The sequence below is a fragment of the Dipodomys ordii genome, unplaced genomic scaffold (assembly GCF_000151885.1).
Source record: "Dipodomys ordii isolate 6190 unplaced genomic scaffold, Dord_2.0 Scaffold98, whole genome shotgun sequence".
In the NCBI taxonomy this organism is placed as follows: domain Eukaryota; kingdom Metazoa; phylum Chordata; class Mammalia; order Rodentia; family Heteromyidae; genus Dipodomys; species Dipodomys ordii.
The window spans coordinates 10,199,319-10,211,758 of record NW_012267314.1 but is presented as its reverse complement, the minus strand read 5'-3'; the positions used below and the strand labels follow the sequence as shown (position 1 = coordinate 10,211,758).

Below are 12,440 nucleotides of genomic sequence, written 5' to 3'. Positions count from 1 at the left end.
TGAGATCTGAGGATCATGGTTCAAAGCCAGCCCAGGCAGGAAAGTCCATGAGACTCTTATCTCTAATAAACCACTCAGAGAACCAGATATGGCACTGTCGCTCAAGTGGTAGAGTGCTTGCCTTGAGCTGAAGAGCTCAGGGACAGTGCCCAGGCCCAGAGTTCAATCCCCATGACCACCACCACCAACAACAGCAAAAGTAATAGTTAAGTACACAAGCTCTGAAACAAAAACAGCTAGATTTTTAATGTCAAGCACTCACTGAAGCTCTGTTAATATTTATTTGGTTTCCAAGTCTAATTTCACATATGCTCTTACACTATCAGTGTCTGTAATTCTCAACTATCCTCTCATTAAGGCATACAGCATTCACAAAGAAGAGAACAAGTACAAGTTGCCTACATCCTATGCACCCCATTTTTCTCATCTGCACAATGACAATGATGTTTCTGATAGATCATGGTTAAAATTAAATGAATTAATGATATTGCCTTAGTAACATTCTTTACACTCAAAAAACAATTGCACTGATCTATGTCAGAAAATAGCCCAAATAATTCATATCTGATTATCTTAATCCACTAGCAGGAAGTATAGAGTTAATCAAAGCTATCAAAGGAATCCTTGGCAATGGTAATGGCCTCACACAAAGAGAGTGGGAAAATCTTGAATCATCTATAGACGTTCACTGGGGCACTGGTCTTATCCCTAGATATACCATTCATATTTTATCAGGACTTTAATAAAATCATGACATACAGGATCCAAACCAGAACAATTAAATCATGGCATGGGAAGGGAGTTTGGACCTGGATATGAACCCTTTTCAAAGCTTGTGGGCTGAAGTTTCAGGGCAGACATTGAGCATGAAGAAATAATTAAGCACATAATAAATGAAAGTTGTGTAGGTAGAAACAAGATGTGTATAGTATTCCATTTTTTTCTCATCAGTTTCTCTACCAATCCAGTAACTTTTAAATGAAAAGCCAACATAGTAGGAAGCAAAGAAAGGAAGGTTCAATACCAAGTGGTAATGAATGTATGACTGAGAATGAGGAATTATGCAGAACTCAATTTCCTGCTGGGTGAAATAAGCCAATCCCAGAGGAAGATGATAAACTTCAGTTGTTAGAAGAATGGACAAAAGACACAAAGTAGAATAACACAAAAATATGGAACAAGTTTTTTCCAAAGTGGGATAGTGGAAGTGATGAAAAAGCAGAATGCAGAAGGAAATGTCAGATCTTGAGATTTTGGTTCTTGAAGACAGATAAATCTCAACAAAAACTAATTTTAAGATAACATTTCAAAACTGGGAGCTGAGACAAAACAAAATAAACATGTAGGCAGTTAAAGGTGCTCAAGTCCTCTGAAATCTTTGATGATAGAAAGGAAAGCTAATACCCACTGTACAACAATATTAGTCAATGCATTAAGACAAATACTGAATGTAAGCATATCTTATAATAAGCAACCTACAGCTTATTCTTTCACTAAAATACCCTATCCAGTTCACAATAAAAGTACGTTTTTCTTTAAGTTGCAGGTATTTGGTGTTTCAGTTTGGGGGTAAGCCTTGGAATTTCGTCCAACGTTTAAGCACACCATTTTTCAATTTAAAAATACTATTTCTCAGAGTCCAGAGTGCTAATGCAAAACAAAATAAAGTTTCTAAAGTTAAAAAGAAACGTTACCCTGGACACTATGAACAGTGAAACATCCATAAATGATTCCAAAGGGGATAGCTGCCTTTACTCTTTGTGCCGGTCCATAAACATTTTCTCTAGTTTTCCTTCCTATCTATTCTTCCTTTCCCCCTGTAGCACAATATAAACAAAAACAAAAACAAAAAAGAAAGCTATTCTTGCTCCGACCAGCAGAGAGCGCCGGTGCCATTTACAGACTGGATCTTCTCTAGTTTGTAACTTCCCGCAGCCAGGACCACGGGCTCATCCCGTCCCGGCAACTGTAGTGGAGTCGCCGTTGCTAAGCAACCCGGGACTGGGCGGGGTTTTCCCCGAGCTCTCGCGACACTACCCAGCCAGGCGGAAGCGGAAGCTCCGGTGTCGTCGGAGTGAGAAGTGCTGCTTCCGTGAGTGGCGATGGCCGCGCTGGCTCCGCTCCCTCCGCTCCCGCCGCCGTTTAAGAGCATTCAGCATCACCTGAGGACGGCCCAGGAGCACGACAAGCGGGACCCGGTGGTGGCCTATTACTGTGAGTCTTCCCGAGCCGCGCGTCCCTACACGGTGCGGCCCACACGCTGGCCCGGGTGCTCGGGGCACGCCCCGCCCCCCGGGCCTTCGCCCCGCCCCCCGGGCCTTGACCTCTGACCCGCCCCGGGCCAGTCCTGGGTTTCCCCGCCCCCCTCCTGGGGAGCCTGACCGGGGGGTTCCCCAGGCACCGGAAGTATGCGCGGGCTCCCTGCCTGGCATCCTCCCGGGTCCAGATCCCTGGGCGGACGTGGCTCCGGCTTCCTTGGAGGGCGCGCGGCCCCTGGCCGGGCCTGCAGGGCCCTGCTCGGGGGCCTCGTTCGAAGCCAGCCAGCGCAGGCCGCGGTGCCGTGCAGAAAGCCGCCCGGTAGACCTCGCTGAGCACGGCAGCGAGTGCACGCAGGCCGGCCCCCTTGACGGGCCAAGCTAGGGAGCGGAGAGCATCCGCGGCCACAGGGCTGGATGTGACCGTTTGAACGCAGTGTTCCCACCGTGCTGTGATGCTCGTGGGAAAGCAGGTGCCTTTGGTTCAGACTTTTTTCCCTTCACAGAAGGACTCGTGCTGGTAATTTTATGTAAACCTTGTCTTGTATTTACTACACCTCCTCGTTTTCCCGCAGAGAAAACCAAATGGCTTTGGATTGGAGAAGTTGAATACGATAGGTGCTTTGTTGTGGACATTCTCAAGAGAGCTCAAACCTAGTCCATCTTCATGCCTGCCTTTCTTGGACATCTTCCCCACCCCACCCCACCCCCTTCTCAAAGGTGCAGGAATAGCCGTCTTTTTCCACATTCAAAGGCCTGTCTCAATTGTCACTGTTTCTGTAGGCAGCAACTTGATTATACTGCGAGTTGAAGCTCCTGTAGTTAAAATTGTACAGCATTATTGACACTATATTTGCTCTTCAAGTTCCACAAGAAAGGACCATTATTCATGCATTCCACATCTATTTATTGAGCTTTTGCCATATACCAAGCATTACTACCCAGTGTAGCTGTAGTTTTATGTTTACCTTGTAGCAAGCCTTACTACCTACATAGCTAGTTTCTGTATTCATAGAGCTTACGTACAGTGGGAGTAAGGGAATCAAACAATACTAGACAACAACCAAAAAAGATAAACAAGGAGTACGAGGATGGGGGTTGTGGAATGTGTTGAGGGAATTTAACTTTTAATGTCGTCAGAGGACACTTCACTGAGCTGACATTTGAGCAAAGAAAGGGGTGAAAGGCACTCGTGTACATTTTAGAAAGAATATTCTTTTCTGAGGGAACAAAAAGAGGCAGAGGCCTGCTTGAAAGAGGAGGTTGGATACCATTGTCACTTGAATGGATAGCACCAGGAGAAAGTGGTATGATAAGAACAAAGAAGTAACCTCATTAACAGTGAAACAGGGCCCCTTGTTTCCCTGGAACATTATTCCCCGTTCTTGGACTCATTATTACTACATACCCTTGTGACTACATACCCTGGGAGCTTTTATTTCCTATGTCTTCTTCTGGCTATTTCTTTCTAAGCTTGTTCCAGTTTCCCTTATTTAAAAAATGAATAAATTATTTTCCCTTATTTAAAAAATGAATAAATGATTTTCCCTAAAGAATTGTTTACCAGACCTCAATAGCCTGACATGGTCCTTCCATTGTCTTTCCATCCTTACCTTGGAGAGACTTTCCAGCCAGTCTGGTTTCCATGCCCACTCTTTCACTGAACACTTCCATGGTAAGTTCTCTTGACACTTAGTCACACTTCGTTATGAAAAATAATAATGGATCCTTGCATACTGTCCATACAGAGTTTAAGGAATAAGAAAATGAACACTGATGAACTCATCACTCCTCTTCATTTTTGCTCCTCTAGTAGAAGTGAATGGTGTCTCATGGGAATGATATTTGCAATTCTTTGAGACTTAATAAGATTCCCCATCTTTTCATATGTTAATTAGCAATGTGATTTCCTTTTGAAATGCCTATTTATTGCTTTTGCCCATTTTTCTATTGTACTCTTTGTCTTTCCTTGTAATAAATACTAATCCTTTGTTAAGTTTCCCCAGGTCACAGTCTGGTTTTTAACTATATGAAACCCTTGTTCGAAAATTCTTAATTTCAAACTTAAGTTCAACACATTTGGGTTGTTTCTGATTAGTGAATATATAAGTAAAGCTATCATATTCACCTGTACTTTCCTGTGCTTTTATTTCTCTGAAATGAAAGACCAGAAATGTGATTCTCCTGTCGTTCTCACTGACAGCCAGTATGAGGGACCCAGTTTCACCATTTTCTCCCCACTATTTTATGTCATTACTTCCTAATTTAGTCATTTTAATAAATAGACAATTTAATTTTTATTTCCATGAGTCTAATGTTGAACATCTTTACATGTACTTCTTTTAATATATGTGTATCATATGCAATGAAAAGTTCTTCATGTATTCTAGTTATTAGTCTTTATCAGGCATTTGTTTCAGAAATACTTTCTCCCAGTCTTTAGCTTTATCTTTTTGTTTTTACATACAGAATGGTTTTGATTTTAGTGATTTTTTTTTTCTTTCTCTGACACCAAGTCTATATATGACTGTGTATTTTTAAAGTCCTAATCCATTTTATTTCTCTATTCTCCAAGGCTACTTCAGCTGATTCTTTTAAGGAATTACCATGTTGAAAGTTTGGGTGACAGCATTATGCTAGTTTTTAAAATAGTTGAGATGATTGTTTCTATTTGCCCAAATGCTAATTGGGTTACAAATTAGAAAGCAGCAGATGTCTCTTTCGGAGGATTAAAGAAATCTTGACATGGCAGACATTTGTGCTTTTTATGAAGGTTGGTACAATTTTTTATCTGGAAATTAGATGGTGCACTTTTCCTTCTCACATACTGCTCACATTTTTACATTCTATATTTTTCCTCAGTTTCTCTGGTACCTTATATTTTATATCTAAACAGTTGTAGTTTCCTGGCTTCTACTCCAAACAAGTAATCCCTTTTGCCTCTGAAACATCTGCTTAGTGCATTATGCATGGTCAAATAACCCAGAGTAAGTGGTAAATGATGGAGTGGACTATAAACATTTAAAAATTCTGTGACACATCCAGTGCAAATTAATATAACAGATATTACATTGGGAAAAGTATTTTCAATACACAAGGCAAAAGGATAGTACCACTGGTATGTATAAAGTACTCATACAAACCCATTTTTAAAAAGATCTACACTTCCCATGAATAAATAAACAGACATGAATATGCAACTACTGAAAGAACTTGCTCATTACTAACTTTCATCTTAATTAGTTGTCAGTGCACAGTTTTAACTCGGTGCAGATGAGCGTGATATTCCTCACTGACTTGACTATGCAAATTAGTATGACACTTTGGAAAGCATTTTGGCAAAATGTAAAGTATCTATAATTTAGCAATTGCAGTTGTGGAAAACTTGTGTTTGGGAAATAGTATATACTAAGAGTGTTCTTAGAATTTTCCGAATGTTTTGTATCTGTATTTGTGGTATTTTAATTTTTCTATTTTTTTGCCGGTCCTGGAGCTTGTGGCTTGAACTCTGGACCTGGGCGCTGTCCCTCAACTCTTCAGCTCAATGCGAGTACTCTACCACTTGAGCCACAGTGCTACTTCTGGTTTTCTGGTAGTGAATTGCGGATAAGAGTATCACAGACTTTCCTGCCCAGGCTGGCTTTGAACCTTGATCCTCAGATCTCAGTCTCCTGAGTAGCTAGGATTACAGGAGTGAGCCACTGGGGCCTAGCTCCTTTTTTTTTTTCTTTAATGGAACCAGAAAATATTTGAGTCCATGTTTATTACTTACACTGCATGTATGATAAATGTTTTGAAAGTACCAGATTTTGTCGTATAGGCAAAGCTAACCCCAGAAAGATATTTTGAAGTTTGCTATATTGACAGTTTCAATCTACAAATGTAAGTGTAGAAACATTTATATTAATGAAACAAACAAACATCTTCCAGCATTCCGTTGTGCCTGCCTCTATTCCTCTTCTTTTACTTACCATCCCTACTTCATTTTTATCCTTATGGTACAACCTTGAATATCACTTTTTAGCTGGAGGCCTTCTCTCAGTCCTCCTTGTTTGAGATGTATCTTCTGTTTATCTTCATGGTGTCTTTTATGGGTTTTAGTTACTTGTTTTATTTGCCTGTCTCCTCTTTGCTGTGAATGTGTAGAGATTTGCTTCTCAGATTTTGTTTGTTCATGAACTGTAGCTCTTAGCCTTTGTGTCAGTTCTTTCCTTTGGAATTCCTGATTTTGTCCTGTTATTAAGTGACCAGGATCTCAATGAAAACTGTCAGAGGAATACTGATTGAATGAAAAATTGTCAGTAGTAGCTGGGTACTGGTAGCTCATGCCTATAATCCTACCTGCTCATGAGGCTGAGATATGAGGATCACATTTCAAAGCCAGGTTGTATAGGAAATTCCATGAGACCCTTATCTCCATTTAACCACCAGAAAAACCAGAAGTGGAGTTGTGGCTCACAGTGGTAGAGCAAAAAGACTCAGGGACAGCACCCAGGCCCTGACTTGAAGTCTCACAACTCTACCCCCCCCCCAAAAAAAATGTCAGTATTGTAATTAGAGAAATGGTTGTTGGGTGAGCACCATTGTGAATGATGAATAAGAGTGTTAAGTTGGTGGTAAATTAAGTGGGAGAAAAGTCAGTGCAGTAACCTGGTTCAGTCCTAAGTGGTAATGAAGGACACACTCCACAGTTTCTCTTATTAAGACTGTATTCTGTTACTACCTGTGAGCTCTATTTCTACTCCCACCTACACACACACACACTTTTAATAAAACCAGAAAGCAGGAGTCACTACTAAAAAGAACAATAGATGGTCAATGGTAATTTTCTTTTTGCACTGCAAGATTTGATTTTGTAAGTAAATCCAGTAGGTCTTTCCTTTGTTTTTAAGTTTGTTGTAACTAAAAGTTTAAAATTTCAAGTGATAGAGTTTCCTCTAGGGGGTGATATTGTAAAATCAGTAGACTTTCTGTGAAAGTATATAAATATTCTAGAGAGACTGTTTGCTTACATGATTTTAGGAAAATCAAATAGTTGTTCAAGAAACTAAATACTTATAGTTGAGTTCAGTGATGACACACACATCCAAGTAGAAAGTATTATAATTTAAATAAAGCTCAATAATATGAGTTTCTTTGCCAGAAGATGCCAAACCAAGCGGGCATTAATAGTCATTAATAGTCAACTGCCTATTATTATTTTGTGGTTAATAACACAGAAATTGTCTTTTTAAGTCAGGCAGAAAAATGTAATTAAGCCTATAAAGAGAAGCCTTTCCATTTTTTTTTTCTGGTTTCAGAATCTGAATGGTAAACTGGAGATCCTAGTCCTATGTTTATTTATTTGTTTTTTTACTATAGGCTAACTCAGGATATGGTCATGTGACAAAGACATCTTAACACAAACACAGATGGTTGTACTACCTATCTATTAAGTAGAATTCCATTCACTTGTTGTTTTTTTCCAAACATACGCAAACTTGGATGTCGTTTTATAAAACTAGTTATTTTAATGCTCTCATTTTTATGAGTATTTCAAATTATTTCTTTTTATAGCTTTTTTAAAAAACACTATTAAGGTTGAAGGAAGAGGGTCTCAAAAAACACATCTTTAGCTTTCATTTTCTTTCTTGACACCCAGACACAGATCAGCATTTTTTATCAAGTTTGTTCTAATAATAACTATATTTCATTGCTTGAGATCAAAGCTTACGTACTTACTATACTTACACTCTTTGGACAAACAAGATTATACATGTACATATGTAATTCATCATCATTGCCATGTTAGATTTATCACTCTTTCCACTGACCAACAAACCTCCATGGTTTGTTTACCACACCACACCTCCATAGTTTCCTGAGGTGTTTTGATTTTAGGTCTTTTGAGGGGAGAGTGGGCGCGGGGGGGGGGTATTTTTGCTGTTTAATTTCAATTTACTTTTGTTTCTTTTTGAAGCACTACTGGTATATTGGTGCGGGCAATTCTTTGTTTTCAGAAATATTTCAGGATATTATTGTTCTAAATGGTAATAGATCTCTCTTGACATCTTACTAGAAAGTAAATAAGCCTCTACACTTTTCTAGCTCCTCTAGTACTATTTTTGCCACCCTTAAGAACTGTGATAAGCTAGTAAATACTAATTTTAGAAAAGCTAAAGTACATAAATGAAGCACACAGCCTCCCACTTACAATCATCACAAAAAAAAACAAACAAAAAAACTGGAAGCAGAGGAGAATCATTTTCTTGAAAGACCTCAGTGGTGATCTCTCTAAACCATATACCTGCAGATAATGTTTTACTGGACTGGACTTGTTAATGTGGTAGTCCAACTCACTAGATTTTATTTAAAGTAGATTATGACAGTGTAAAACATAGACACATAAATATAGTAAAAATTAAATTTTTTTGTGTATGTGTCCTGGTAGTACTGGGTCTTAAACTCAGGTCCTAGATGCTGTCATTTGGCTTTTTCTCTAAAGGATGGTGCTCTGCCACTTGAGTCATAACTTCACTTCCAGTGCTCTCATGGTTAATTGGAGGTAAAAGTCTCATAAATTTACCTGTCCCTGCTGGCTTCAAACCTTAATCTTGAGATCTCATTACAAACAGAAGCCACTGACACCAGACAAGAGTGATTTTTATGATACTTAAAATTGAAATTCCAAATGCCAGTTGGGCAGGCGTAAATCCTTTAGGGTGTGTTACTAAAATATTAAGTACCTTTGTAAATAAAAAGAAGCAGGAGATAGTTAAGTCAACATACCACTTACTGGCTACATGATTTGTTGTACAAAACAATGAGTTTCATCATGGTTTTTTCATACATGAATATGAAATGTTTTGAATATGAAATGTCTCCAACAGGCTCATGTTTTAAACACAGGGTCCCCAGCGGATAGTAGTATCTGGGGAGGTCTTAGAAATTTGAGGAGATTTGGCTTACCTGGAGAAAGAAACCAGGAGGAAGCCTTTGTCATTCTCAATCCCCACTCATACTCAGCATCCAGGTTACCCCATCTTATCCCCATCCTATCCACTTCCTCTTGCACAATAGCTCTCTTCTACTTTCTCCTACTCTGTTTTGTTTTGCTTTCCTTAGATTCCATATGTGAGAGAAAACAGAATATTTTACTTTAGGAGTCTGGCTTACTTTACCATGATGATGTCCAGTTGCATTTCTTTTTCTTTTTTTTGGGGGGGGGTCCGGTTGTGGGGCCTGAACTCTGGGCCTGGGCGCTGTCCTTCAGCTCTTCAGCTCAAGGCTAGCACTCTATCGCTTGAGCCACAGTGCCACATCCGGCTTTTTTCTTTTTGCTTATGTGGTGCTAAGGAATCGAACCCAGGGCCTCAGGCATGCAAGGCAAGCACTCTACCACTGAGCCACCTTCCCAGCCCGCATTTATTTTTCTGAAAATAGTTTTCATTCTCTGAATAATCCATTATGAATATAAATAAATACAATTTTCTTTATTCATCAATTGTTGAACACTTAGGCTGATTCTACAATTGGCTCTTGTGAATTGGGCTTCAATATACATGGGTATGTTGATACCTAGTTGTATTTTCTTCTGTGGTTGATCCTGTTAGAGTATATGCTCAAGAGGAGGATCATTAGATCATGTAGGAGCTCAAACCCCCATGCTGATTTTTCACAGTGACTTTACTTAACATTCCCACCACCACTCGTTCCTCACCATCATTTGTTGGATTTTATTTTCGTAACAACAGGCATTCTGACAGTGTGAGTTGAAATCTTAGTGTGATTTTTATTTGCATTTTCCTGGGGATTAAAGATGTCCAACAGTTTTTCACACACTTGTTGCCCATTCATATTTCCTCTTTGGAAAAGTATTCAGTTCATTTGTTCACTTGTTAACTTTTATTGTTAGATTTTTTTTTAAATTTTTTTAGTTTTTTGTCACAACAGCCATTCGGGCAAATAGCTGGCAAAGATTTTGTCCTGTTCTGTAGACTGTTACTACTAATGATTCTATTGCTGTGCAGAAACCTTTTTTATTTGATGCAATCTTCTTGCTTTTTTTCCCTGTGCCATTGTGTCCTTCAAAAAGAGATTGATTGTGCTAATATATTGAAGTATATCCCTTAGGTTTTCTCCTAGCCATTTCAAAGTTATAGATCTTACGTTTCAGGACTTTGCCTCCTTTTGAATTGACTTTTATACAGGGTAAGAAATGGGGATTTATTTTTAACCATCTACATGTGGATATCCACTTTGCCCAGAAATATTTCTAAGAGGCTATCTTCTCTGTAGCATGTGCTTTTGAAATATTTGGTAAGGGTCAGATATCTGTAAATGTTTAATAACTAGGAAACTCAACATTATAGTAAAAACTACCTTTTTTGTAAAGTGATTGGTTTTCCCACTTTTAAATAATTACATCAGTGTATGGCCTGTGAAAATTCCTCAATATTAGTAAATTACTTAATGTTAATAAATTATTATTACTTCACTTTGGTGAATTTTAAAGATGTTAGGTCATTGAGACTCATGTTTTTATCCAGCATGACAATCCAGCTTTTTAATTGGATATCTAAACCATTTATATTTCATACAGTTATTTGTATGTTTTAGATTGAAATGTACTATCTTGCTGTTGGTTTTTATTGGAGTCATTTTTTTCCACCTCTTTGACAATGGGAGGGATTTTTTTTTATTGTGAAAATACTGTACAGAGGGGTTACAATTACATGGGCAAGATAATGAGTACATTTCTTATCAAGCATTGTAGCCTCTGGAGGAATTTTTTTGTGGGTTAGGATTCTATCATTCCTTTACTGTGGCTTTGACAGACACTCCTCTCTGTCTCATAAGTGGTGATTCTAAAGCTTGAAGGAATTTATCCTACCCTATGTCAAATAAAGTGTCACATGTAAGATACTCAATTTACTTTTTTCTTACCCTATCTTTCAGTGTGGTTGTCTTACATTGTATTTTATACATACACTACATCCTATAATAAATTTTTGCTTTTTCAACCAGTTATGTTTGCAAAAAAATTGTAAAATGAAAAACATTTAAACAGATACTTGACTACCTAAATACTTTTTCAGCAGTCTTCATTCCTGGGTATAGCTCTAAGTTTAAAACCTGATGTCAGTTTCCACTTGAAAAGCATTATTTCCCATTCAGAGTTGCTGCCAGTACATGAATTTAGCATCTGTTCTATGAAAATAAGCCATTATTTCAGTCTGTACTTTTTTGAAAGATATTCTTGTTGGATAAAGAATCCATCAATTTATTTTTTTTTCTTTCCGCTCTTTTTAGCCACACTCATCCTTCTTTTACGGATCCAACTACATATATGTTAGAATACTTTTAAGTATTCTTTTTTCTTTAAAATTCTGTTTTATTTAGAGTAGTTTTTATTATGTTGAAGTTCATGAATCATATCGTTTCTGATATGTGTACTATTAATCATATCCAATGAATTATTCACCTCATATTCTGTTTTTCATCTGTAGAAGTACCAGTTCTTTTGTACGTATTGTTTTTCCTTTTTATTGACAGTTTTCTTGGAATGCTTTCATAAGTGATTTCCTAGTATTTGAATGCTATATAATACTTTTATTATTTTGCCATTGTTGAATCTACTTGGACCCAGACTTTGACTCATTTCTTCTGCTCTAAATTTTCCTATTGTCATTTTTGTTAGTTTTTGATTGGATGAGAAATTTTAAGTTTGTGAATATCCCAACTGTGGTCTTATTGAAAGAATTTGATCTAGCGCACCCACATTATGTACAGTTCAGTTTGATTCTTTTTCATCTTATTTTTGTTGTATTTCTAACTTTGCCGGTAGGTTCTGCGTGTGTGTGTGTGTGTGTGTGTATGTGTGTGTGTGTATACATATATGTATATATAAAAAATAGCCTTTGCTCTGGGAATAGGTGTGTGTATACATAAATGTATACATATGTGTGTAAGTATACATGTGTATATATATATACATACATATATATAGTAGCCTGTGCTGTGGAATAGGTTGGCCCATTACTAAAATATGGCTTTTGGAATGTTACCTTGGGTAAACATCTAGTACTTTCCACTTTGTCAAGTTGGAATTTAAGTATATTCCAGCTCTGTGTATGCACTGGGAAAAGATCAGTTCATAGCTCTTTTTCATTCTTTGTACCTTGTGTAGTTTTTCCCACACACGTT

General features: G+C 37.9%; 1 protein-coding gene across 1 annotated transcript in view; it reads left to right on the top strand.

Annotated features, from left to right (window-relative positions):
* The first annotated feature begins 2,057 nt into the window (after positions 1–2,057).
* Positions 2,058–12,440, top strand: part of Vta1 (vesicle (multivesicular body) trafficking 1) — a 41,461-nt gene continuing 31,078 nt past the window's right edge. Inside the window, exon 1 of the mRNA XM_013026993.1 lies at positions 2,058–2,214. Coding sequence (XP_012882447.1) covers positions 2,103–2,214 — 112 coding nt within the window. The 5' untranslated portion in view covers positions 2,058–2,102. The remainder of the gene's footprint in view (positions 2,215–12,440) is intronic.